The sequence below is a fragment of the Pollicipes pollicipes genome, unplaced genomic scaffold (assembly GCF_011947565.3).
Source record: "Pollicipes pollicipes isolate AB1234 unplaced genomic scaffold, Ppol_2.1 Scaffold_3087;HRSCAF=3621_pilon_pilon_pilon, whole genome shotgun sequence".
Taxonomy (NCBI): Eukaryota; Metazoa; Arthropoda; class Thecostraca; order Pollicipedomorpha; family Pollicipedidae; genus Pollicipes; species Pollicipes pollicipes.
In genome coordinates this window covers 30,140,905-30,167,039 of record NW_023596225.1, presented here as the reverse complement: position 1 = coordinate 30,167,039, position 26,135 = coordinate 30,140,905, and the positions used below count along the sequence as shown (strand labels likewise).

General features: G+C 58.6%; 2 protein-coding genes across 2 annotated transcripts in view; both read right to left on the bottom strand.

The window, feature by feature from the left end:
- Positions 1–4,968: 4,968 nt before the first annotated feature.
- On the bottom strand, positions 4,969–12,288 carry LOC119090022 (fat-like cadherin-related tumor suppressor homolog). The gene is made up of 14 exons (XM_037212820.1): positions 12,247–12,288; positions 11,784–11,966; positions 11,393–11,610; positions 10,605–10,755; positions 10,086–10,259; positions 9,531–9,770; positions 8,988–9,191; positions 8,537–8,725; positions 7,453–7,667; positions 6,818–6,955; positions 6,350–6,494; positions 5,667–5,959; positions 5,028–5,348; positions 4,969–4,980 (listed from the first exon to the last, which is right to left on the bottom strand). Exons 3-14 carry the CDS (start codon positions 11,477–11,479, stop codon positions 4,969–4,971), a joined length of 2,169 nt encoding a protein of 722 aa, XP_037068715.1. The 5' UTR covers positions 11,480–11,610; positions 11,784–11,966; positions 12,247–12,288.
- A 1,062-nt stretch (positions 12,289–13,350) lies between these two features.
- Positions 13,351–26,135, bottom strand: part of LOC119090021 (protocadherin Fat 1) — a 34,768-nt gene continuing 21,983 nt past the window's right edge. Inside the window, exons 11-21 of the mRNA XM_037212819.1 lie at positions 25,375–25,608; positions 24,526–24,697; positions 21,766–21,987; positions 21,289–21,525; positions 20,168–20,365; positions 18,023–18,211; positions 15,318–15,445; positions 14,976–15,092; positions 14,247–14,435; positions 13,761–13,905; positions 13,351–13,529 (exon numbers count right to left, since the gene is read on the bottom strand). Of these exons, the coding sequence (XP_037068714.1) occupies positions 13,351–13,529; positions 13,761–13,905; positions 14,247–14,435; positions 14,976–15,092; positions 15,318–15,445; positions 18,023–18,211; positions 20,168–20,365; positions 21,289–21,525; positions 21,766–21,987; positions 24,526–24,697; positions 25,375–25,608 (2,010 nt within the window). The remainder of the gene's footprint in view (positions 13,530–13,760; positions 13,906–14,246; positions 14,436–14,975; positions 15,093–15,317; positions 15,446–18,022; positions 18,212–20,167; positions 20,366–21,288; positions 21,526–21,765; positions 21,988–24,525; positions 24,698–25,374; positions 25,609–26,135) is intronic.

The window sequence follows — 26,135 nt, the reverse complement described above, 5'->3', positions numbered from 1 at the left end:
CACTCAGCTGTGCTACTGACGCCATAACAGTCGACCTCACTCACCAGCAGGGGCGCGGACGGCCGTGTTGCTCTCGTTGCTCTCGTTACTATGGTAACTGGACGTGTCCTTGACCTCTGACCCGGTGACCTCGGTGATGTTCGGCAGGGGATTCTGACTGGTGCGGGCCCAGTCCGAACAGTCCCAGTGGTAGTCTGAAAGGAACGGCGGCGTACACTGGCGAACATTGGCGAGTGGGAGAATGCGTGGCTGTGGTGAACAACTAATAATTTCTATAACACATGAAAAACGTGCTTAATTGCGAGAAGCGTACTGTACTCACACCGCAATCACTTGTTATGCCTTAACCCGCGATTACTGAATGAGTACGAACGTCCCACCGGGAGGGCGCGAGCGTCCCACAAGGAGGGCGCGAGCGTCCCACCAAGAGGGCGTGAGTGTCCCACCGGGAGGGCGTGAGCGTAGCACCGAGAGGGCGTCAGCGTCCCACCGGGAGGACGTGAGCGTCCCACCGGGAAGGAGCGAGTATCCTACCGACGGGGCGTGAGCGTGCCGCTGGGAGGGAACGGGCGTCCCACCGGAAAGGCGTGAACGTCCCATTGGGAGGACGTGAGCGTCCCTCAAGAGGGCGTGAACGTCCCATCGGGAGGACGTGAGCATCCAACTGTCCACCAGGAGGGCATGAACGTCTCACCGAGAGGGCGTGGGCGTCCCACCGGGAGGGCGTTGAGCATCCCACTGTCCACCGGGAGGGCATGAGCGTCCCACCCAGAGGGCGTGAGCGTCCCATCCGGAGTGCGTGAGCGTCCCACCCTGGCACCTCCGGCGTCGGCACGGCGGTGGCGCCGCCCTCACGGCGCGGCTTGTCCAGCGGCGGCAGCTGGATCCTGTTCAGCGCCGCCAGCTGCGGGTCCGTCAGGTCTGCACAGACAGCGGGGCACGCGTCACGCCCAACCCAGCTCTGGCACCCGAAAGAAATCTGTGTGGAAACACACCGGGCACACGACGCTGTGCACAGACCAATGCTATAAACACAATGCACTGCCATTGCTTGGCTTTCCCGTGCTGGCAGAAAATGACAGCTCTCGCAACAACAACGTGAGAACTACAACCAGACGCCAATGCCGAATGCGAAAAAAAACACAAGGAGGACATGAGACGCGTACCGTTCTGTATCTTGTGCATGTCGTAGTAGGAGGGCTTGATGTTTTTGTCTATGTCCCGGTAGGACTTCTCCAGAGTGTTGGTGGCGCTCATGTCCGAGGCTGTGGCCGCCATAGAGGGCGCCACGCTCGCCGTGGGCTTGTTGAAGTTCTGTGCGCAAGAAACAGGAAGGTCGTCACAGGTCACGCGTCAAACTAGGGGAACATTCACCGCAACAGTAGGACGCTAGATATGCGCGGTGAGTGACCTGCAACTATTGGCAGGCGCTGTGCGGTGGATCGTCCAGGTCTGGGGAACGTCTAACTGACCTGCAAGTACTGGCAGGCACTGTGCAGCGGATCGCCCAGGCCCGGGAAGGTGTAACTGACCTGCAAGTACTGGCAGGCGCTGTGTGGTGGACCGTCCAGGTCGTCGGCTGCCGACCCGTAGCTGCGGATGGTGTCCAGGTTGTTGAGCGTCGAGTATTGCGGCTCGGAGGCCCGGTTGTTGGCTCCGCCGGTGAACGACGCCGGACGGACCGGCAGAGTCGCTGCCACCTGCCGGACACACATGAAAACAGGTGCCCACATGGACATGGGGTCGAGCCTGAACAGCGTATGTAACGAACGCAACCTTCGTACATTTCACCTGATGTACATCTCGAGCTAGAAAATATCTTGACACCTGACTCTCCTGTGTTCACGTGCCTGAAGCCTCTTGGTCGTTAACACGGGTACGTGAAAGTAGTCTGCACATGGCATGCCTGGCTGTGAACCGGCGACACGTAAGTGTTCACATCGAGCAACGATGTTCGTCGACACCTAGTGACAGCGCACGTACCGAGCTGTTGGCCTCCAAGTTGGACACCTTGGACATCCGCTTGTACTCGCCGCGCTGGTTTTTTGGCTTGATGTTCTGCAGCAGGATCTCGTTCGAGGCGTCCTGGTTGCCGGCCAGCGGGTGGCGCGGCGTGCGGCTGCGCTTGCGCCGCGACTGGCGCCAGCACACCACCAGCAGCACCACCAGGAACAGCGCCAGCACGAACGCCACGATGCCGACGATGTGCTCGAGCGTGCTGGGCAGCCGGGCGGCCGGCGCCGCCGCCGTCAGGCCGCAGTACGTGCCGTCCAGTTGGCCGCGCACAGGCAGCGGTACGAGCCGGGCACATTCTCGCACGTGGCGCCGTTGCGGCACGGACTCTGCAGGCACTCGTTGACGTCGACCGTGCACAGGGGCCCGGTGAAACCGCGACACTTGCACAGCGGTCCGAACGCGCCCCTCCTCGCAGGCGCCGCCGTTGCGGCACGGGTTGGGGTTGCAGTGCAAGGCCGTACTGGCAGCGCCGGCCCGACAGACGCACCAGACAGTCGCAGCGGTAGTCACCGGCCACGTTGGTACACACGCCGCCGTGGAGGCAGGGTGACGAGGCGCACGGGTCCGTGTCCTGTTCGCACCGCTCGCCGAGGAAGCGGACTGCGCATGCGCAGCTAAAGCCGCCGGCGGCGGCGGCGGTTCGCCGCGCAGCGGCCGCCGTTTCAGGCAGGGCTGGTGGCCGCAGGCGTCCGGCTCGGCCAGCTCGGCCCGGCAGCGGGCCGACAGACGCACCGTTCTGCTGCAGCCGCGCCGAGCGGCTGCTGTCGCGCGCGTGCAGCGGCAGCCGGTGGCCGTCCAGCTGAAGGTTGTCCAGACAGCCGGCGAAGCCGCGTTGCGTCTCGCGCGAGCCGTCCGAGCCGGCCGGCCGCACGACGGCGCCCACGAACAGCAGTCCATTGGCCACGCTCAGCACCTCGTAGAAGCCGGGCGCCGCGCCCTGCCAGCCACGGCACGCAATCAGACAAACAGTCCGCCGCTGGTGTGTCGGGTAACGGAAACGCTACGTTACATGTCAGCATACAGCGCCACAAGTCTGCGAGAAGTGACGGCCCCAACCAATAGTCATCATTGACACCGCAGGATGTCTTTAAGAAGGCGGGTTTACAACACGCTGTATGCCCGCCTGCATCTTTCAAAGCCCGGGAATAATGAGCTTCTCACCTGTGCACCATAGCGTCCATCCACCAGCACTTCGGCTCTGTTGCCGAATCTCTTGACAACCACGTTGTGCCACCGGTCATCGTTGAACTGCATGTCCGGTACCAGGACGCGCCCCTCGCCGCTGCCGCAGTCGAAACGGTACTGAAGCTGACCGTTCACAATCTGAAATCCGAAAAGGCCCATCACGATATCATAATCATGCACCCAAATAAACGCACAGCAGAAATGCAAACACGCAAATGGAGGGAGATCACACCGACATTACGTCAAACAATGTTCAATGAAACTTCCGCTGTTTACAATGAACAACAACTATCAAATATCTGCAGAGCCAAGACGGGTGTCACGGCCAAAATGACAAAGCTTCGGCCATGTTTGAGTCAGCTTCTCCACGTGGCCACAACGCGGCGGTGACTGCACAACACGATGTGTGTGTATGTGTCATTGGGGCTTTACGACGCACTCAGCTGCTGAGGCTATATGGCGTCGCCTGCCTCTCACCCTGGCAGGAACCGCGGGCACCGCAGGGAATCGAACCCCGTACCTCTGGTTTTCCCGACGCCGCAGCGGTTAACGCAGATGCGTTAACCACTACACTACCGGAACCTTCACAACATGCTATACCAGCTACCCCTGACGTGCTGTGCCCTATCTCGTGCAGCGTCCCCAGCTGCCATCAGCACAGACAAGACGCTGACCTCAAGGATGCTGTACTCGACGCCGCCGGCCGAGTAGACGAGCGTGCCGGTCGGCTGCCGCGTCCGCAGGCTCAGCTCCAGGGTGAGGCGCCGCTCGGATGGCTCCAGCAGCCGGTACTCGGCGTACCCGTCGCCGTCCAGCGAGAACGGCGCGCGCGGCGTGTAGCACTGGCCCTGGCGGCACTCGGAGGCGAGCAGGCCACAGCGGGGGCCGGTGCGACCCTCCGGACATCGGCAGCTGAAGCCCGCCGCTGAGGCGTCCGGTATGCATGTCTGGTACTCGGCGCACGGCGAGCGGCCGCACTCGTTCACCAGCTCCGAGCACAGCTCGCCTGCCGCCACCAGAGCACAGGTCAGAACACAGCCCACCGGCTGGGTTCCGAGGTCACAGAGAGAGGAATGTCAGGTCATCTGTAAGATCATGGCAGGCAAGAGAGCTAATCGACCCCGAACTAGAGGCGAGTGCTCATTGTCTTAATCGTGTACACATAACACCGCTGCACATATTCTACAACATTTGACATTTCCCACAAAAATTCAGCACCACAATGCACTACAACTAGCGGTACGGCGATTGGAAACTAACGTGTGCGAAATCCGTCTGCTGAGCTTACAGCCGGCTAAGCAGAGCTGGCCATGCGAGCACACCAGTGCTGCCGCGAGCAAGCCGACTGACCTCCGAAGCCGACGTGGCACTGGCAGCTGAGCTGGCGGCTGTGCTGCGGCGAGACGAAGCTGACCACGTCCGTGGCCACGCTCACCACCAGCTCGTCGTCGAATACGGCCACGTCGCTGCAGTTGCCGTGCAGGCAGGGCGTCGCCTGGCAGCCGTCCTCGTCGACGGCCAGCAGCGGCACGGCCAGCAGGCGGCTGACGGCGGCGCGGCCGGCCAGCAGCCGGCGCCGCACCACGGCCGCCTCCATCCAGGCCGGGCCGCGCCGCACGGCCAGCAGCACGGCCAGGTCCGCCGGCCGGGCGGCCCGGCTGCGCCGCCGGCCGCCCGCCGCCGCCGGCTGCACGCTCAGAATCAGCACGTCCTTAGCGCGCACCTTCAGCTGCTTGCGCAGCGCACGCCGGAACGGCTTCATGTAGCTCAGCACGAACGCTCGCGGCGTGAGGCTGGCCAGCGTCACGGAGACGGCGGTGACGCGCCATCTGGTCCGTGATTTCGCTCACGTCCACCGTCACGGCCGTGTGGCTGGTGAACTTGCCGTCCGTCACGGACACGTTCAGCCGGTACAATCCGGCGTCGATGCCGGCCAGCGTCACCAGCGAGCCGTCGTCCGGGTCCAGCTCGAACAGGCGCTCGAGGCCGGCCTGGCCGGCCACCAGGCCGAACTGCAGCCGGTCGTACGGGTCCTGGTCAGAGGCGTGCACGCGACCCACCACGGCGCCCGGGAAGCTGTCCTGGTACGACTGGATCGACACGTGCAGCGGGATCAGCACCGGCGGGTACTGCGGCTCCTCGATTATCTGCAACGCAGCACGTCAACGGTCAGCAGATTGTCACAGCCCTCCGTTGCCTATGAGGCCAGTGGCAAACCACTGTCCAGCTCCTCGATAATGTGCCGTACATGACACGAATAGCCAACCATTTGTCGGAAAATGGCTAAACCCCCTTGCATTCCAGCTCATGAACGGTTCAGGATGTTGCACATGGCTGTAGAAATGGTGCGTCTATGGCCAAATGCGTTACGAACATCTGCTACGTAATTCTTCAAGCCCAACAGTGCATAAACAAAGATCCTCCCCAACACTGCATTAGAAAATCCTGATGTTGCCTTGACTGACCTTGACGTCGACCCAGGTCTCGGAGAAGCGCACGTCATCACCGTTGTCGTAGACGCGCACCAGCAGCTTGTACGAGTTGCGCAGCCGGTGGTCAAACTTGGCGGCCGTGCGCAGCTGGCCGCCGGCCGTGATCACAAACCAGTTGCCGCCGTTGCCCTCGGCCACCTCGAACGTGAACGGACCGGCGTTCGGATCCTCATCAGCATCCGTCACAGAGAACAACAGCAGCGGGTGGCCGGGAGGCTTGTCCTCCTGCGGCGAGAAAGGGAGGAGCTCTTCAGACAAGATGTCAGCTGGTGGAATATGGCAGCTCGTGGCTGGTCGGCTTATCTCCAGCGGAGAGTGTAGGAAAGGCCAACTGAGAAAACGATGGTGGCTGGTGGCCGGCAGTTAAGCCTGAAGTAACCCAATGACATCCCAAGCCAGCCAGGTGGCTTCAACTGATGACAGGAGCAAGGCGGACGACTCCGACTATCTGTTAACAGAGGACGGATCACAGCCGCGGCCGGTCGCGGCACACACGCCGGGCCTATGACCGGCTGTTGGGACCCCAGACGCACAGCAGGGAACATCACAGCAGTTTGCGCACAAATGTCTTTCGCTTTGACCCTGAACCACTTGGGGTAATCTACTCTGGTTCGTTCCCCAGCCATGCGCCGGCGGGTGACCCAAGCGTTGCCGACCCTGCACGACGGCGCTGTACTCGGTCTCGGAGAAGACTGGCGGGTTGTCGTTGGCGTCGCTGACGTGGACGTTGATCTGGGCGGAGGAGCTGAGCGAGGGATCGCCGCCATCCGTCGCCGTCACCTCCAGACTGTAGCTGGACACCTGGCCCAAACAATAAGGCGTAAGCCGGCAGCAAGGTGTTACCATGAGCACATTCAGGGCGCGTTCTAAGCTAGCAAAAACCATCGCGCGACGTGGTTTATCTTTGCAGACGCAGTCATCGACTTGGCCATTGCAGTTTTTGCATCACATACCACCTGATTCAGTGCCAAAGCAAATTGCCTATGTGCAACAGCACATTTGCGATTATGGTAAGCACGCGTCTCGTGATTCTGACAAACACAATTAATGCCCCCGCCGAATTCAGACACATTAAAATTCAAATTGGCCTCACTGCCTTGGCTCCAAACCACCAGCCTACGCACCATTTCTCTGTCGAGCTGAGTGGCGACATAGAGGTAGCCCGAGTCGGTGTCCATGGCAAACTGGCTGTGCTGGTCACCGCCGGTCACCGCGTAACGCACCCGAGCGTTGGCGCCCGAGTCCAGGTCAGCCGCGTGCACCTGGCGACGCGGCGTGCCGGTCAGGTCACAGCCGGCGCATCTCGTGCTGCGCTGTGTCGGCCACAGCACAGTGCTCTCCCAGCGCGGCTCCCCCACCCGTCCCAACAGGGCAGGTCGGGCAGATATCAGTATGGGCTCTCGGCTGGTAAGCGCAGGCTCACAATATGGCTCATGACGTGACTTCGGGCTCGGTTGTCTGGAGGGGCTGCTACTCTATTTTCTCCGGCAAGCGGCCAGGGCGCACGAATACGGTAACCCGGCACGACACTGCACCGGCAGACCACGTCAACACCTCCGGACAGGTCTACACTGTGGTGGTCACATGCAAATGTCTAACCAGCAGAACTGAAAAAGATCCAGCAACACACGTTCAACAGAACACACAAATATTCATAAGCGTCTCCCATATGCTTAGTACACCTCACAGCCAGCTGCTCCAGGCAGCAAACATTTCTGTGACGTCACAAGATTTTCAGCGGCACCAGCAGTGCACATACCTGCAGGAGGCGTTCTCCTGTGGCCACGTCCTCGCGGATAACGGCGCTGTACACCTCCTGCCCGAACACCGGCGCGTTGTCGTTGCAGTCGAGCACGGTGACGTTGACGGTGGCGTGGTTGCTGAGCGGCGGAATGCCGCCGTCCCGGGCCTCCACCGTCACCATGTACTCTCCGGCTCGCTCAAAGTCCAGCTCGGACATCACCGACACAATACCTGTCGGAACACACACAAGGGTCACCACGTACTCCCCAGCTCGCTCAAAGTCAGCTGGGACCCTCACCAACACAACACCTGTCGGAACACACACAGGGGTCACCATGTACTCTCCGGCTCGCTCAAAGTCCAGCTCGGACATCACCGACACAATACCTGTCGGAACACACACAGGGGTCACCATGTACTCTCCAGCTCGCTCAAAGTCCAGCTCGGACATCACCGACACAATACCTGTCGGAACACACACAGGGGTCACCATGTACTCTCCGGCTCGCTCAAAGTCCAGCTCGGACATCACCGACACAATACCTGTCGGAACACACACAGGGGTCACCATGTACTCTCCGGCTCGCTCAAAGTCCAGCTCGGACATCACCGACACAATACCTGTCGGAACACACACAGGGGTCACCATGTACTCTCCGGCTCGCTCAAAGTCCAGCTCGGACATCACCGACACAATACCTGTCGGAACACACACAGGGGTCACCATGTACTCCCCAGCTTGCTCAGAATCCAGCTGGGACCTCACCGACACAATACCTGTCGGAACACACACAGGGGTCACCATGTACTCCCCAGCTTGCTCAGAGTCCAGCTGGGACATCAGTGACACAATACCTGTCGGAACACACACAGGGGTCACCATGTACTCCCCAGCTTGCTCAGAGTCCAGCTCGGACATCACCGACACAATACCTGTCGGAACACACACAGGGGTCACCATGTACTCTCCGGCTCGCTCAAAGTCCAGCTGGGACACCAGTGACACAATACCTGTCGGAACGCACACACAGATGTCGTCATGTACTCCTATACCCGCTTGAAGTACAACACAGGCACCTAGAATGCTGACAAGCACGCACCTGTTTTCGGGTTGATCTGGAACATGTTGTGTTCGTTGCCGCCAATGATGCTGTAGCTGATCTCGGCGTTGACACCAGAGTCCCTCGAGGTGGCCAGAAGTTTGAGAACCTCTGTCCCTACAGTGGTGTTTTCCAATGCTGTCGCGTGGTACAACGTTTTGGTGAACTCGGGCGCGTTGTCGTTCACGTCTGCGAACAGTCCAAACAAGTGTCGGCCTTGACGAAAAGCCTAAAAATAGTAACATACATACATCATCTGATATCGAACAATAGCTAAAACAAAGATGCGAAAATAGTCGTACCTCACAACACTGTAAGACATTTCCTGCACCCCGCGGCGAATGTAACCCAGCTCACAACACAGGCAGACGCACCCTGTACCAGCAGTAATGGCTGTGGCGGTGCTGCGGTGCAGCGAATGTAACCCTGATCACAGCACAGGCAGACGTACCCTGCACCAACAGTATGACTGTGGCGGTGCTGGACAGCTGGGGTGTGCCGCCATCCGTGGCTCGCACGCTGATGTTGAACATGGCCTGCTGTTCCCGGTCCAGCGGCCGTCCCAGAGTCAGCACGCCCGTCCTCGGGTCCAGCAGCAGCCGGGCGTCGTCGTCGTCCTCCTCCACCAGACTGTACTCCAGTTCGGCCGACAGGCCTGGGAACGGCACAGTCTCTACAGTCAGGCTGTGGCCAAGATCGGTGCACACGCCTGAGAACGGCACACCGAGTACCTACAGTCAGCCTGTGGCCAAGATCGGTACACACGCCTGAGAACAGCACCCGGGGTAGTCTGCCTGATTAAAGTCAAGCAGAGTGCATGGGGACAGGCTAGTATCAAACCAAGTACAGCCGGCCTGAACCGAAACACACAAGAACAACATGAGACTACAGTCCAGCCATACCATGATGGTGTGGTCTGTGTATGTACTGACCCCAGGTCATCGTCAAGGACGTCCAGCCGTCCCAGGATGGTGTGGTCTACGTTTGTACTGACCCAGGTCATCATCACGGACGTCCAGCCGTCCCAGGATGGTGCCGACGGCCGTGTCCTCGGGCACCGTCAGCGACAGCACGGGCAGGACGAAGCTGGGCGCGCAGTCGTTGACGTCCTCCAGCGTGACCGTCAGCACGCTGGTGCACTCCCACTCGGCGCGGCCGCGGTCCTGCACGTGCGCCGTCAGGCGGTAGACGGGCCGGGCCTCTCGGTCCAGCGAGCCCGACACGCGCACGTGACCTGGCCATGGCACAAGGCGTCAGGTCAGGTCAGGTCAGGGCGGCCTGGTGCGACATCAGAACGCACGCCAGTCAGACCAGATGACAGTCATAACGTAGGGCCACACTATAATACCTTATGTGAACATTAACTGATGGCCGGCATGACAGTATCAATGGTGAAGAGACAAACCAAGCGTGAGAGGGCATCGACGACAAGACGCACTTAGAAGACGCTTCAACGCGCATAGCGACAGCCACAGTTACAACTTCTCCATCCCTTCAACCAGTCCGGGTACAAATGACGTCACTGGAAACAGCTCGGCCGTCAGCTGACCTAGGGCCGGGTCGATGGCGAAGTCGTCGGCGCCGCCGCCGGTCAGGTAGTACCGGAGCCGACCGTTCCTGCTGTCGTCCAGGTCATGAGCCCGGACGGTCAGCACGTGGTGGGGAGGGGCCGCCTCGCTCAGCGTGACCGCGTACTCCTCCTCCTCACACACGGGTGGGTTGTCTGCAACACCGCACGGCGTGGTCACGTGCCGCCACGTTGTATTACATGGTGACCGGACATGACCAGACTAGGATAACGGCATTCATAACGGTGCCACACAGCCAGCACACTGTTCTGCAGCTTGATCCCTATTTTGTTAAAAACACAACGGAGCAAGCATCAACCACCAGCTTCGCACGTTGAGTTACACAATTAGACATGAAGCTCAAAGAGCTTCTGGGTACGTGACGTTTACCATGCGAGACACCCAACACAATCTTGATCAGTGATATTTACGGAGCCTATGCCGGGGATAAGTGTCTTTAGAGGCGCTGTCAGCACATCCGACCGCTGACGGGGACTGACCGTTGGCGTCGAGCACATCCAGGTGTAGCCGGGTGGTGGCCACCAGAGAGCCGTCGGTGGCTGTCACCGTCAGGTCGTAGCTGGGCACGGTCTCACGGTCCAACGCGTTTAACACGAACAGCTCGCCGCTGTTGGCGCCGCTCGTCACAATCTGGGGACCATGTGCACGTTCGTCAGTGAGGGAGGGCCACATCTTTCAAACCTCTGGTAACGTCGCTCGTCACAATCTGGGGACCATGTACATGTTCGTCAGTGGGGGAGAGCCACATCTTTCAAACCTCCGGTGACGTCGCTCGTCACAGTCCGGGGACCACGTGCACGTTCGTCAGTGGGGGAGAGTCACATCTCTGGTGACGCCGCTCGTCACAATCTAGGGGCTTTTGTGCAATACCAGCGGAGAGCTTCATATCACCCAGGCGCAGCCCGTCACAATTAGAACACAAGGACCACACGTTGCCGGGGTCTTACTGCCACGCGAGCAGTTGTTGAACACTGTTAGTCACAGCTTAAAGAGGGTGCGCACACGCCAGTGAGGTGTCCATAACGCGGCAAACACACCGCAGCGGGTCTCTAGCGTCACTAACACGCCAGAGGGAGTCTGCAACGCCACTAACACGCCAGAGAGGGTCTGTAACACCACTAACACGCCGGAGGGGGGTATGCACCACCACTACACGCCAGAGGGGTCTGTAATGCCACTAACACGCCAGAGGGGGGTCTGTAACGCCACCAGCACGCCACTGGGCGCCTGTACCACCACTGACACCGCTGAGCGGGCGCGCTCTGACCTCGAAGCGGGCGTGGGGGTCTCCGTCGGTGATGTAGAAGTGGACGGGCGCCGAGAGCAGGTCGGCGTCATCGGTCGTCAGGCTCATGATGGAGGTGCGCGGCAGGGCGTCCTCATTAACGACGGCCGCGTACCGCTGCTGAGCGAACACGGGCGGCGAGTCGTTGTCGTCGGCCACCGAGATCACCAGACTGGCCGTGGCCGAGCGACGAGGCGACCCTGGCGGGGCACACCGGGTCAGGTTACTCAGGTCACAGGTCTCAAACCAACCTCACAAGTCCCCCCTCTAGTGAATCGTATAGTTGACGATCACCACCAGCCTCCGCAATGCACCCCCCGTTCCATGCATGCTCTGTGGCGTTCCGACCGCATTGTGCGGTATCCCTAGTTACCTCCGTCGGCGGCCACCACCGTCAGCCGGTAGGTGTCTGTCGTCTCGCGTTCCAGCGGCCGCAGCGTGGTCACCCAGCCAGACCGTTCGTCCACCGCCAGCAGTGCGTGCAGGTGGCTAGAGTCGGCGTGCAGCTGGTAGCGCACCTGGCCGTTAGCACCCACGTCCGGGTCGACCGCCGACACTGGGGACGGGCGCAGCCAGGTCACACACGGGCACACAACACTGATGCAATGGAGAGGGGTGCACACAGCTAGCCCCACACAGAACTGATAACCTGGTAAAAGACGGTACCCTCTCTAACAATACCCCCGTACATCTCTGACGTACCCTGCAGAGTTATGGTACCGGCCGGCAGACCTCTCTAACGGTACCAGCGGTACACGTCTGATGTACCTTGCAAAGCCCTGGTAACCGGCCGGCAGACTACCTCTAACGGTACCGCGGTACAACCTCTGACGTACCCTGCAGAGCTCTGGTACCGGCCGGCAGACCCTCTCTGACGGTACCCCCGGTACACGTCTGCGTCAAACACGGGGTCGTTGTCGTTGTCGTCCATCACAGACAACATCAGGTGGGAGTAGGCGACCAGCGGTGGCAGAGACTCGGTCTGAGCTGCGATCGTGATGTTGTACCTGACGCAACGGAACAGAACATCAGGCACGGCAATGCAGCGCGGTTTACACATACAATAAGGGAGTGCCGATGGTGTAATGATTAATGCGCCTGTGTTAACCACTGCGCGTCTGGGAAACCAGAGGTGGAAGGTTTCTTTCCCCGCAGTGACCTCCTTTCAGGACAGGATGAGAGGCGGGCGACACCATTTACTCCGGGCAGGTGAAAGCGCCGTAAAGCTACAATGGCGACGAAGTTTGTGACACACTTTAACTGTGAATGGATATTGTCCCAGTTATGTACAGCCTCGCATAAAACGAAGTCGAGTGAAACTGCGGGCAATAGGGCAATGTACTGTTTAATGCGCCGGTGATATCGCACAGAGCAAGGAACCGAAATGTGATAACATATATTATCAAGTCAGTGAGAACATGCGCAAGAGCCGAGGCCACACAAAGCTGCAACAACGCCATTCCCTGGACCCGAAGTCTGCAGCTGCTTGACCCACCTGTCCACGGCCTCCCGGTCGAGACTCTTGGCCAGGACCAGCTGTCCGTCCGCATCCACTTCGAACATGTCCGCTGACGGCATCTCGTGGATCGAGGCCACCGAGTACGTCACCCGTACCGCCGCCGCGGACCCGGACTGACGTGATGCGGGTACCTGCGGAATAACCGGACATACGTCACTGGGACAGGCACACTGTTACAAGGCCCCCATTCAAAGGTCAAACTTGCTACTTTAGCCACAGCTGAAGAGGGTGATAAATATTCAAGCAAGGCAGGTTTGCCTAGAAGAAAACATGTGTTCAAACACGTCTAATATGTCTGCTGTATTCAGGCAGGCTTGCATTACTCACCCATCGGGTTACTCCGAGTGAGAAGCACGCCCTGTGGTCCCGACAGTAACAGGTGAAACACAGGCATCGTATTGCTGTCTGCATGGGGTCTCGGTTACTCACCAACTGGGTCACTCTCGGTGAGAAACACGCCCTGTGGCCCCGACAGCAGCGGGTCAAACACGGGCATGCCCTCGCTGTCTGGCAACACGACCACGTCCACTGGGACGTCGGCCACCAGCCGCTCACTGCCGCCATCTGTCGCTCGCACGAACAACTGGTACACCGGACTCTCTGCCAACAGAGGCGCCACCGGTCACCAGCTACGCCGCGCAACGAGGACCGGTTAGCGAGAAATGCTTTTTGTCTGATCGAAGACAGCGCAGGCGTGCTTAAACATGCAACATTCCAACCCACTCAGCTGAGTATGGACAACGTCCGCGACAGTTCTTGAGTAAAACACGAAAAGACAGTTCCCAACCAAAGCTCTAGCTGCGGCTTCAACCAGCAGGTGAACCGGCTCACCCAGCTGAGTTGGCCGCTGCATCAGAATGATCTCTCCCGTCTCCGAATCGATATCCAAGGCCTTCCTGATGTCCGACACCTCCGTCTCGAAGATGCTGTACGTGAGCCTGGCGTTATCTCCTTCGTCCGAGTCGTACGCCGTCACCTGGCGGACCGCCGACCAATGAAAATACAAGAAGCAAGTCACACCCGACCACCACGGTCGCAAAATACATGGTCATAGTGAGCTTCTTGGCCATGGCGGTGGCGAGCGACATGGTACCCGTGAGGTCATTGGCCGATCGCTAGACACACGAGCCACAGGTGACAGAACGGTCCAACACCTCAGTGTCAGCACGGTCCACCGCCGCCGACACACGTCCAGCCGGGGACAGGCTCAGACTCACCTTATACTGGCCGCTGACACACGTCCAGCCGGGGACAGGCTCATGATCACCTTGTACCGGCCGCTGACACCTGTCCAGCCGGGGACAGGCTCATGCTCACCTTGCAGATGACGTCTCCGGCCGTGAGGTTGGCCGCCACGACAGCCCGGTACTGAGCCAGCTGGAAGCGGGGCGCGTTGTCGTTGACGTCCGACAGCCGGACCTTGACTGTGGTGTGATCAGACCGGTGACCACCGTCCGTGGCCCACACGGGCAGCTCCAGCACCGGCACCGTCTCACGGTCCAGTCGCTGACGGGTGCTGATCACGCCTGTACGCAACACAGCACAGTTCACACGGGCAGCTCCAGCACGCTCCGTCTCACGGTCCAGTGGCTGACGGGTCCTGATCACACCTCTACACAACACAGCACCAGTTACACGGGCAGCTCCAGCACCGGCTCCGTCTCACGGTCCAGCCGTTGACGGGTGCTGATCACGCCTGTACATAACACAGCACCAGTCCAGACGGGAAGCTTCAGCACCGGGCTGTCTCGCAACCTATGGAAGTAGCCAATTACTCCTTATTCCGGTCGTGCTCTCCGTTAACCCCATTCCGAGCAGCGAATGGGTTCCGCCATGCCCCAGAGCTTTCGAAAACATCCGGAACGATTGCAATGCAAATAAAGGTGTTCGATTCCTCTTGAGAACTGCATTCCCTAAAAATGACCAGACGTGATATCGGAAATCTGTGACAGGACCTTCTAACGGAAGGATGACAGCCACTCACCGGTTGAAAGCGTTGATGCTGAATACTTCTCTCCATCGATCGGAGGGAATGCTGTACACCACCTGACCCAGGGGACCCCTGTCTGGGTCATATGCCTTGACCTGGGTCACCGGAGTGCCGCTGGCCACGTCTTCACTCAGGTCCACCTCGTAGGCGACCTTTTCGAATGCGGGCGCATGCTGGAAGGGAAGAGCATTCCAGTCCGTGGCGGGTCTATGTTGAGACAACACACCAGCGCGTTCAATCGATGACAACTTGATGCCAGACCCTTCAAGCCCGGCCTTCCACGGCACACACTAAACTGACGGCCCGCGACATTATCTCGGCCAGCCAGCAGCACCGCTGTCATCATATTGCACGTGTGATACACTGCTGTCGCAGAGGCGCTTCTGAGCGGCAGTCACCTTGTTAGCGGGCATCAGTCGGACCGTCAGGGGCACGTAGGTGTGGTGAATACCGTCGGCGGCAGTTATGTTCAGCTGGTACTGGGGCGACTCATCGAACGCCCGGATATTGGCCACCGTGATGACGCCTGCGGGAGACACGAGTGACGCGTCACGTTCACCTCACACGGCACCGGTACGGAATAGGGTCACGGTCTGCTCGCTGACGGCAATACACAGAGTGACGTGTCACATTCCCGTCACACGGCACCGGTACGGAGGAGGGTCACGGTCTGCACGCTGACGGCAATACACAGAGTGACGTGTCACATTCCCGTCACACGGCACCGGTACGGAGGAGGGTCACGGTCTGCTCGCTGACGGCAATACACAGAGTGACGTGTCACATTCCCGTCACACGGCACCGGTACGGAGGAGGGTCACGGTCTGCTCGCTGACGGCAATACACAGAGTGACGTGTCACATTCCCGTCACACGGCACCGGTACGGAGGAGGGTCACGGTCTGCACGCTGACGGCAATACACAGAGTGACGTGTCACATTCCCGTCACACGGCACCGGTACGGAGGAGGGTCACGGTCTGCACACTGATGGCAAGACACAGAGTGACGCGTCACATTCCCCTCACACGGCACCGGTACGGAGGAGGGTCACGGTCCGCACGCTGATGGCAGGACACAGAGTGACGCGTCACATTCCCCTCACACGGCACCGGTACGGAGGAGGGTCACGGTCTGCACACTGATGACAGGACACAGAGTGACACGTCACATTCCCCTCACACGGCACCGGTACGGAGGAGGGTCACGGTTTACACGCTGATGACAGCCATCAGCCAGCTGTGGTCCGCATTACAGCGAGCGGGCATTCATCTCGGGCGTTATACGGAGGAGCCGTCACAGCCGCGGCGCCGAGACAAACGTGACGCGTCAGTCACCGTCGGCACCGCGGCGGCACCGACCCACATCCTCCGAGGCCCGACCTGCGAGCCACCCTCAGCAGGCAGGGCAGTGTTGAGAGAGCCGTGAGCAGCGCACTCTCGAGTCATTGCCAAACCCAGCCCGCTGCTCCCCGTCCCACCACGGTGGTACAGGCTGGGTCCAGCACGCTTCATAACTCGCCCAATATCCCTTTGCCACACGGTTCCTTCAAGTCGTAAGAAAGCATCGTCCAAGTTTATGGATCCTCGCCCATGTATTTTAACCTGTCTTACCGAAAGTGTTGTACCGTATTCAGAACGTGTTAGCACACAGTTCTGAGCTTCGACCGACAGTGTCCAGCGGTCGTATTGCTGTATCGGCATCGGCATGCCTCAAGAGATTGAGTCCAGCACGGATCACCGCCGCTCACCGTAACTGGCTTTGTACAGAATAATATGTGGCTGTGATAAGACAGCCGACGTGCAATCAGGCAAATACCCCAACGGAGGTGCAGGGTGCGCCAGGGTGCACCAGGGAGGTACAGGTGCAGCGTTTACTCGCATCTGACTCCGTGGATACTGCGTCGATGATGATGATGATTTGGGCTTTGGGGCGCACCGACTACGCTGGTCATATGCCGCGTGGATACTGCGTCAATCAACTTCCAGCAGTTACGTGGATGAGTGAACCCATCCACGGAGCCACCCAATGCGCCATCGCACTGGACTGAGAACACCGCTGCAGCCATTACTCCACCGGACGGCATCGTGTCGAGTTCGATGGAGGTGCTCTCGGGGAATTCAGCGCAATTAATCAAACGACGAACCGCTCTACCATTCTGTCATTGACGCGCCTGCGTTTGAAGCTCTGAAACCGAGCTGCCCCTCCCGCTCTGAATACCACAGGGGTTTGTGTCTACCTCACTAGGCCGCACGGAAAGCGACACTCAGTGACATGCGAAGAGAGCTAGAGTCTCTGGACTTGCACGCGACAGAGCACCAGCCAAGGAGGAAATCTCAGGCGGTGCAGGTACCGCTGACTCGTAACAAGATAATTAAATTAATCGCCGCCGTCACCGCCAGCTAATATGAGCGAATGACACACCTAATACTAATACAAGGTACTGCGCCACAAGCCGGCATTGGGCGTTCACATTGTGGGATGAGACCGGTCACGGCCCGACACTGTGCAGACCGCGCCTTGGATCCTCGCCTACCGTCTTTGAATGCTGCGCCCAGCTTCTCCGCGACCGACACTGTTCCATTCCCTCCTGAGTGACATCGCTTCATTGGATTTGCTCTAAACCCCGTGAGTTTGCTAGGGCCAGACTTGGAGACGGAGTACCTGTCGCCTATCTGCGTACCTGCCGGTAATGTGAACCTGCCGCCTTCTCGGACAGCCACCGGTGCTGTGAACCTGCCGCCTTCTCGGACAGCCACCGGTGCTGTGAACCTAACGCCTTCCTGAGCACTGGTCGATATAGTGAGTCTGCTGCCTATCTGAGCGCAGCCCATATAGTGAGCCTGCCTCTGCCTGTGCGCCCGTGACTGTACTGTCCCTGCCAGCTACCTGTGCGCCTGTCACTGTACTGTCCCTGCCAGTTACCTTTGCACCCGTGACTGTACTGTCGCAGCCATTTACCTGTGTGCCCGTGACTGTACTGTCCCTGTCATCCACCTGTGCGCCCGTGACTGTGCTGTCCCTGCCACTAACCTGTGCGCCCGTGGCTATACTGTCCCTGCCATTTACCTGTGTGCCTGCGACTGTACTGTACCTGTCATTTACCTGTGCGCCTGTTGATGTAGAACAGCTGGCGGTCGTTGCCGTCAGCGATGCGGTAGACGAGCTGGTCGGTGGGGTCCGGGTCGTGCGCCTTCACCATGGTGACAAACTGCCCCCGAGACGGCAGCTCCGTCAGCTCGCACGCGTAGCTGGCCCGGTCGAACACCGGCACGTTGTCGTTCACGTCCTCCACTGTCAACAGGCAGACACCAGGACGTCCGGGTAAGCCACTGAATTTCATGTAACAACAATACGGGCGGGACGATGAATGTGTGATTTGATTCCAGCAACAGCCGCATGGTGGACATGCTCAATACCGAAGAAACACGCGGGTCACCCACGCGTCAGCGTATCCCCAGGTGCTCTCGGTTTCTAGCAGCGCCGCTGGTCGTGGACAGTCTGTTCCAGAGCGGGGCCGGTCAGTGCGTGAATGGGCTGTGCAACGTGTGCATGGGACAAATGAGACCGATCTCAGATCGCTATCACCCCCCGCACGGGCGATGGGCTGCGGATCACCGGTGCTCTGGTAGACAAAAGCAGAACGGCTTGGCATTTGGACTTTATAGCGCCCCCATTGTGGCCGCCTAGCGCCCAATATATAGCTCCTATCGCGATGAGAGGTAAAGTCAAGCAGACTTCGCCAATGCGACGGCTCTGTCGCAGGTGGCATGTGACGTGTGGCGTGTGGCATGTGGCGTGTGGCATGTGGCGTGTGGCGTGTGGCGTGTGGCATGTGGCATGCGGCGTGTGGCGTGTGGCGCGTGGCGCGTGGCGCGTGGCGTGTGGTGCGTGGCGAGTGGCGCGTGGTGCGTGGTGCGTAGTGCATAGTGCATAGTGCATGGTGCGTTGTGCGTGGCGCGTGGCGGGTGGCGGGTGGCCACGGGGACCGCTATGGAGCTATCAAAGGCTAGCCGGCGCACACCCCCAAGCCACTGCTCACAAACCACGTGTGACGACCTGCGCATGGTCCGCGCCTCGGGACGTCATTGCATCCGCCGTGACATATTCAATATGGTCAGGGGCACCAGGTGTGCCACTATTCCGCCGGGGCCGACCTGAGCCGGAGGATTTTTGTCCGGCCGCTGGTCCAGCCCGGCCTGCTGCTTCCGACGAGAGAAGTTCGCCGAGCCCGGCCGTCTAACTTTGTCAGTCAGCCGTCGCGAGACACAGGTCCGGCAGCGCGTCATTCTGGCTACTCTGACTATCGACTGATTCCGTGAAGTGGCGTCGGGAACAAAACTAGGTCCCAGACCAGTCAGCAGCCCACTATGGCCATCGGAGATTCATTCTTCGAGCCGGACCTCCGTGCAGAAGTCCACTCTGACGGCCCCATCACCCATCCGGATCTCGCGGACGTGCGCGATCACGAGGTTCACTACAACCGGCTCACTTCGGCCAACAGTCACATCCAGTGTCTCGCCCTCGCGAATGTTCTGACGCACGCTGTTCGGCGTATTACACGGGCAACTTCAACGCGGCCTGTAGCCAGGGCAAGACTAACCAGCGTTTTGTCGAGCCGACAGTAACCTATCAATTAAAGACCAACAGCACAGCACAGAACAACAGTGTACAGACCGCTAAGACTTCGATCCAACTGATCTTGACTTACGCGCTTCACGCTCAGATGAAGTAATTTACAACTATCGTGTCTCGGACATGAGCACTGTGGGACCCGCCGCCGGCCGGTTGAAGATAAACCCCTAATGACCAGTACCACGAAACCTACTAATGATGATCACCGCCTTAAAACCAACTGTCGACGACGAACGCAGCGCCACCGACCAACAGTTGGTCGGTGGCAGCTGCGTTCGGCGCCCTCGACAGTTACTGTCGACCTTGGCTTCAGCTACTACAAAAAGACGACGGTGGACGCAGTGTTTTGCAACAATGAGGTGGTTGATGCATCCCAAGAATGAAGACTTGTACGGAGTTCCGCGACGTTAACAGCGAGACAATGCCCAGAGAGCACCGCCACTGTGCGCCGCACTAACAGCTGCTGGCGGCGAAGACGACAGCTCGCACCGAGCGCTGCCGGCCCGTGACGTCACCCCGTGTCGGGAGAGCGGCGTGTTCTCACCGTTGACGGTGAGCACCGAACGCCGCCGGCCAGTGACGTCACCCCGTGTCGGGAGAGCGGCGTGTTCTCACCGTTGACGGTGAGCAGCGCGGTGCCAGTGAGCGGCGGCGAGCCGTCGTCGGAGACGGTCATCACCAGCTGGTGCAGCGGCCGCTGCTCGAAGTCCAGGTAGCTGGTGACGGCCAGGGAGCCGTCGGACGTCATGTGGAACAGGAAGCTCTCCGAGCCGTCCGCCTCCTGGACACGGAAGCTTAGCGGCTGGTCGTCCTCTGGACGACAAACACAGGCGCGGTTACCATCAGGCAAGCACACGCGGCATCGTCAAAGCACATATATACGCGCGTGGGCAGCACAAGACACAGCACGAGGTGTCTTTCTGGAGTTCAGCATTTAGAAACACGGGTTGCCAGACACAGTTAAGAGGTGCGGACGTAACACCATAAAACACAGCTCCTGCTAATGACGTACACTTACGACGAAAGGCCCGCTTTTATCATCACCACTCATCTTGGCCAACGCTTCACATCCAATCAGAAACACCCTTTGGCAGGAGCCCAGTCTTGTTTGACACATTGTCCGTTGGACGGAGCCGCCGTTCAGGGCCGGGCCGCCGCCCAGCCACCCGAGACTGATCGATTGTGTCCAGACACCGAACCCCTGATTACATTGCCCGCCCAGCGACGGAGGCTTCTTATTCACCAGCACATTCTGACCGACCTATTGGACTACCGAGCTTCAGCAATGTAGATTAAGAACAGCACGTGGGAGCGTAATGAGTTCGAAACTACCTGCAAGGTTCAGTCATTAATTTAAATGGAGTATTCTTATCAAATATTTGGTATGGCAGGCCTGTACGGCTCAGCCATTTACAAGAATGGAGCTGTTGAATGAAACATTTGGGTTGACAGGTCTCGCAGCAGTTCCTGTCCGCTTTCCTACGGTCCCGCAAATAATCTATGCGACAAAGATACGAAAACAATGTGAGCAAACCTTCCATTGGTTGCTGGTCCCCACCCCTAACACAGTCCAAGATCCCTTCCCTTAATCGGTGGTCCTCACCCTGGTCCCGGTCCAAGACCATTCCCTATGTCGGTGGTCCTCACCCTGGTCCCGATCCGTGATCCCTTCCCTTGGTCAGTGGTCCTCATCCCTATCGCAGTCCGTGATCCCTTCCCTGGTCAGTGGTCCTCACCCTGGTCCCGGTCCGTGACCTTCACGCGCAGCAGCTTCAGGCCGGGGTGGGCCGCCTCGCTGGCCGTCACGTTGTAAACCGACCGCTCGAACTGAGGCGCGTTGTCGTTGACGTCCGTGACGTTCACCGTGACCGGCACAGAGGTCATTGACCCCGTGACCCGGTCCGTGGCCGACACCGTCAGCTTGTAGCGCGGCCGGGTCTCGTAGTCCAGCTCACCAGCCACGTACAGAACGCCTGCGGCATCGTGCATGAGTCGATACTCTTGCAGTTTGCCCAGGACGGGTCTGGCCAACTTCCCCGGGTGGTGACTTTCCAGACACTGGTGACGCGTATCCTCCTGATGGGCTCGACAGTTTCGGAACTACGACAAACGCTCTGTCACAACACCTCAACTAACCCAAAGTACTTCAAAAGGCACCAGCCGTGTGTGCCGGCCTTTTCAGGTGGCCATGTATGTGCCTGTCCGATACACACCGGTGGTGAAGTCTACGTCGAACATGGAGTCGACGGCCGGCTCTGTGAGCTGGAACACCAGGCTGGAGGCGGACGGGGCAGCCGCCTCCAGCGTCAGCACGGGCGTGCGCCGCTCGGCCGACTCAGCCACGTGGGCCCAGTAGTGCGGCTGGGAGAAGCGGGGCTGACTGCCGTCCACGGTTGTCACCAGTACCTCCGCCTCCGAGGAGAGGGGAGGGGAGCCTGCCACAGAGACGGACACACAGTGTTACCAGCGGTATCTCCGAGGGGAGGGGAGGGGAGCCTGCCACAGAGACGGACAGTGTTACCAGCGGTACCTCCAAGGAGAGAGGACGAGAGCCTGCCACAGAGATAGACACACATCGTCAACAGCGGCACCTATGGGGAGAGGGGAGGGGCGTGGTACCTGTCACAGAGATGGACATACAGTGTCATCAGCGGTACCTCCGAGGAGAGGGAAGAAGAGCATGTCGCAGAGACGGACACACAGTGTCACCAGCGATATCTCCGAGGAGAGGGGAGGGGACGGGGGCCTGTCACAGAGACGGACACACAGTGTCACCAGCGGTACCTCCAAGGAGATGGGGGGGAGAGCATGTCGCAGAGACGGACAGCGTTACCAGCGGCACCTCCGAGGAGAGGGAAGGAGGGCCTGTCACAGAGACGGACACAGTGTCACCAGCACCTCCGCCTCCGAGGAGAGGGGAGGAAAGCTTGTCGAAAGAACAACCACCGTCACAACCGGAGCTCTGTATGTCATACCGCATCAAGAAGTCGTGGAGCCGAGCTAAAGGTTGCACAATTTAGCCTCAATTTACACCATCTAACCTGAATCAAATCAGCAGAGAATAACCTTCCCAGCGCTGAGTTCTGGATGGCCATGGCGGCTCAGCCTGGCATCTGCCCTGCTTCTACCACGCAGCAGAACGCACCGAACGACAATCCGCCACATCGACTGTGTTCTCAATGTGTTTTACGGGCGTCGGACACGCGCACTGGCCCATGCTGTAACCGCGCATCGGTCGACGGCTCCTATCTGCTGAATGCGTCATACTTGTCGACAGCTACCGCCGCTGCACACGGGAAAGGTTTTCTTCGTTCAGCCCCCGTATGGTCATGCTGGGCATTCTTTCTGAGCTGAGGAGCCCTAGGAACTATGGCTGCATGTTTGAATGCTTAGCACGCGACCTCTGCATCATGTTTGAAGACGTTTGAAGGTATGTTTCATGTTTGAAGATACTGAAACGAACATCAGATATGATACAACACGGTCACTTAGAACTATTGGTACACTTTTAAACAGATATGACTACTCACCACAGCACAAGTTCTGATTAGTAAATATGTTCCTCGATATGCCATTGTTTGATGACATTATCATACCTCGCACAACACTGACTGAGAGCCAATTGACGGCCACTATATCTGAAAATCGTGCTCCCGAAACGCTACATATGAATGGCTGGACCGTTATAGCTTTCTTGGCATTGATCACCACATGACATATGGAATGGCATAATTTGAATGACGTTCTTATGACATCATGGATACCTGTAACCTCGAAATACTCTCCCCGAAAGTGGAGGGTATTTCAAGGTCTCCACTTTCTTTTCTTCCATTTGAAATATTCTCCCCCGTAATCGCGGGCGTGTAGCTCAGAAACTAGGTTTTAGATTAGATTTAGGTCTTCAAAAGGGCAGGGCTGTGAAATGCACCTAATGACCTCTCAGGATGGCTAGTTCAGTTCAAAGCCTCATAGAAATGTGGAACGCTCTCTTTAGCCGTGATCTAACCACTGAAGCTTTCTCGCCTGTCTTATCATTTCAGACAATGTCAGCGTACAGTTGGATTTGACGCATGCCTGACATGGCGACGAGCAAAGCATCTTGGATCACAATTGAGCACCCTGTGGACTGTATGATATGTAAGACTATTTCTCACAGCGTCGCCTGATATGACGCTTTGCTCGATACGCGTCAGCCGCTCGTAAAACCCGCCGGCGTAAACGGACCACACGCCGCAAGCGTAGAGTACAAGCCACTCGAAACAAACGTTGAGTCGGCACAAGGCGACTACAATGGCGCACGGGGGTCGATAAGCAGTCAGACTGAAATATTGGGGCACGTCAGTGGTTCAGCAGCAGCCGGGATACGGGTGGCGCGTTTGTCGACTCCGATAAATCAAAGCCGGCTAATGCAGTCCCCATCCAGTGACAAATGGCAGCGCTTTCCAGCCAAGGCAGCTGGGATTCCCCATGAATCAATCAGCGCCGCAAACGGCGCACACAATCAGATGACGACCGAGCTGAATATTGAATAGGTCCGACCATCAACTTCAGTCTGCGACATAGTGGCACGGCGAAAGACATCACATTTGTACTGAAGCATGTCCATGTGATTCGCTCTTTTGAGCGCAAAATTCGTATTTCAGCAACGATTGCAAATGTTACGTAGAACAAGAGCATCAACTAAAAATATCAAAATAGGCCCATAATACATGGGATTCACCCTAAGCTTGCATGCTTGCCCTTCGACCTGAGACTCACTTCCTACCTAAACCAACCTCTATTGCCTCTAACGCTGAACTAGACTGCTGGCCCAGCCTAGTAAGACGGCGAAGGCGCCACTGAATCTAATTGTAAAACAATGGCCCATATCACGGCACGTGTAGCTAAGCCAGCCAACCACAACATACCATTGTGCCGCACACCCCGCCACGGGCGCAGCGGCCGAACAAGGATGCCATCCCGTCACCACCCACCTCCATCGTAAGCAGTGACGACCAGCCTGAAGGCGGTGTCGAGGCCGCGCGGCGAGCGGCGCAGCGTCACAGCCCCGCTCAGCAGGTCCACAGCGAACAGGTCACCGTTGCCCCGCAGCAGGTCATAGTGTACCCGGCCGTTGTCGCCCAGGTCAGCGTCGATCGCCGTCACCTGCGACCCCGGCGCGTCACAGAGTGGCGCACGACGGCGGGGAGTGACGCGCCAAATGTCGCGTCATATCACGGCATCGCGCGTAACGGCATGCTATTTACGGGTGACATTATTACATTTGCATTGCATTAAGCCCGCCCCTCATCAGTGTTCTCACGCTGGTGGCCGGAGTTCTGACCAGCAGTAACAGGCCAGCCCGTGCTCACTGCTCTCCCCTTGGTGACCGGAACTCCAACCAGTAGTAACCAACCAGCCCCTGTTCAGTGTTCTCACCTTGGTGACCGGAGTTCCGAATAGTAGTAACCAGCCAGTCCCTGCTCAGTGTTCTCACATTGATGACCGGAGCCCCGACCAGTAGGAACCAGGCAGTCCCTGCTCAGTGTTCTCCTCTTGGTGACCGGATCTTCGACCAGTAGCAACAAGCCAGCCCCTGCTCAGTGTTCTCACCTTGGTGACCGGAGCTTCGACCAGTAATAACAGGCCAGCCTCACTCAGTGTTCTAACCTTGGTGACCGGAGCTCCGACCGGTAGTAACCAGCCAGCCCCTGCTCCGTGTTCTCACCTTGGTGACTGGGGCTCCGACCAGTAGTAACCAGACAGCTCCTGCTCAGTGTTCTCACCTTGGTGACTGGAGCTCCGACCAGTAGAAACCAGCCAGCCCCACTCAGTGTTCTCACCTTGGTGACCGGAGCTCCGACGGTGGCCTCGACGGGCACGACGGCGTGATACGGCTGGTTGACGAACACGGGCCGGTTGTCGTTGTCGTCCATGACGGTCACGTGCAGCAGCGTGTGCGCCACCCGGCCGTCCCTGTCGCTGCGCACCTCTACGGCCAGCACGTGCTGCTCCTGCTGCTCCCGGTCCAGCGCCACACCCGTGGTGCGCACCACGCCAGCCGTCTCGCTGATGCTCTGTGGGGGACACCGTCACAAGAGGATCACTCACAGAGAGACAGTTCCGAACAGCGCCCGCCGTCTTGTTGCACGGTGGGATGGACTGACTCAAAGGCTGTCCATACAACTGTATAGGCGGGGCTGACTCGTTAATATGCTATCAGACTAGATGAAAGCCACCGTTATTGGAAAAGCAGATGGCACAGAATGGACTGACCACGGAGCGCTTCGACCCATCAGAAACGCTCCTCCCAGAACGGCGGACAATTTGACCTTGAAGCCATGGAACCCGCCAGTACAATTCGCGGGAGATTTTCCCGCCAAAGCCAGCGGTAACTATGGCGAGTCAGTCAGATTCCGCGTCACGACTACGAAAACATATTCAGCGTTCGAGGATTCAGCTGGTTAATATTCTGCAGTAGCCGGCTGTAAAGCCGTTATCAACCAAAGCGCAAAACTGAGGCCGCACAGGCTAATGGGATGAATGGGATCGTAACGATAATAAAACGTCAACACACAGTTCCCAACCAAGTCATGCTCAGGGC

What these genes read in the sequence shown, in the direction of transcription:
- LOC119090022 (XM_037212820.1), bottom strand. Translation starts at nt 11,479, where the DNA reads ATGAGCCTGACGACCGATGACGCCGACCTGCTCTCGGCGCCCGTCCAC. An exon ending in CGTCCGTGATGATGACCTGG is followed by an intron (nt 9,192 to 9,530) that starts GTCAGTACAAAC and finishes TGCCGTTCCCAG; the next exon opens with GCCTGTCGGCCGAACTGGAG. An exon ending in GTACAGCGCCGTCGTGCAGG is followed by an intron (nt 5,960 to 6,349) that starts GTCGGCAACGCT and finishes ATATTCCACCAG; the next exon opens with CTGACATCTTGTCTGAAGAG.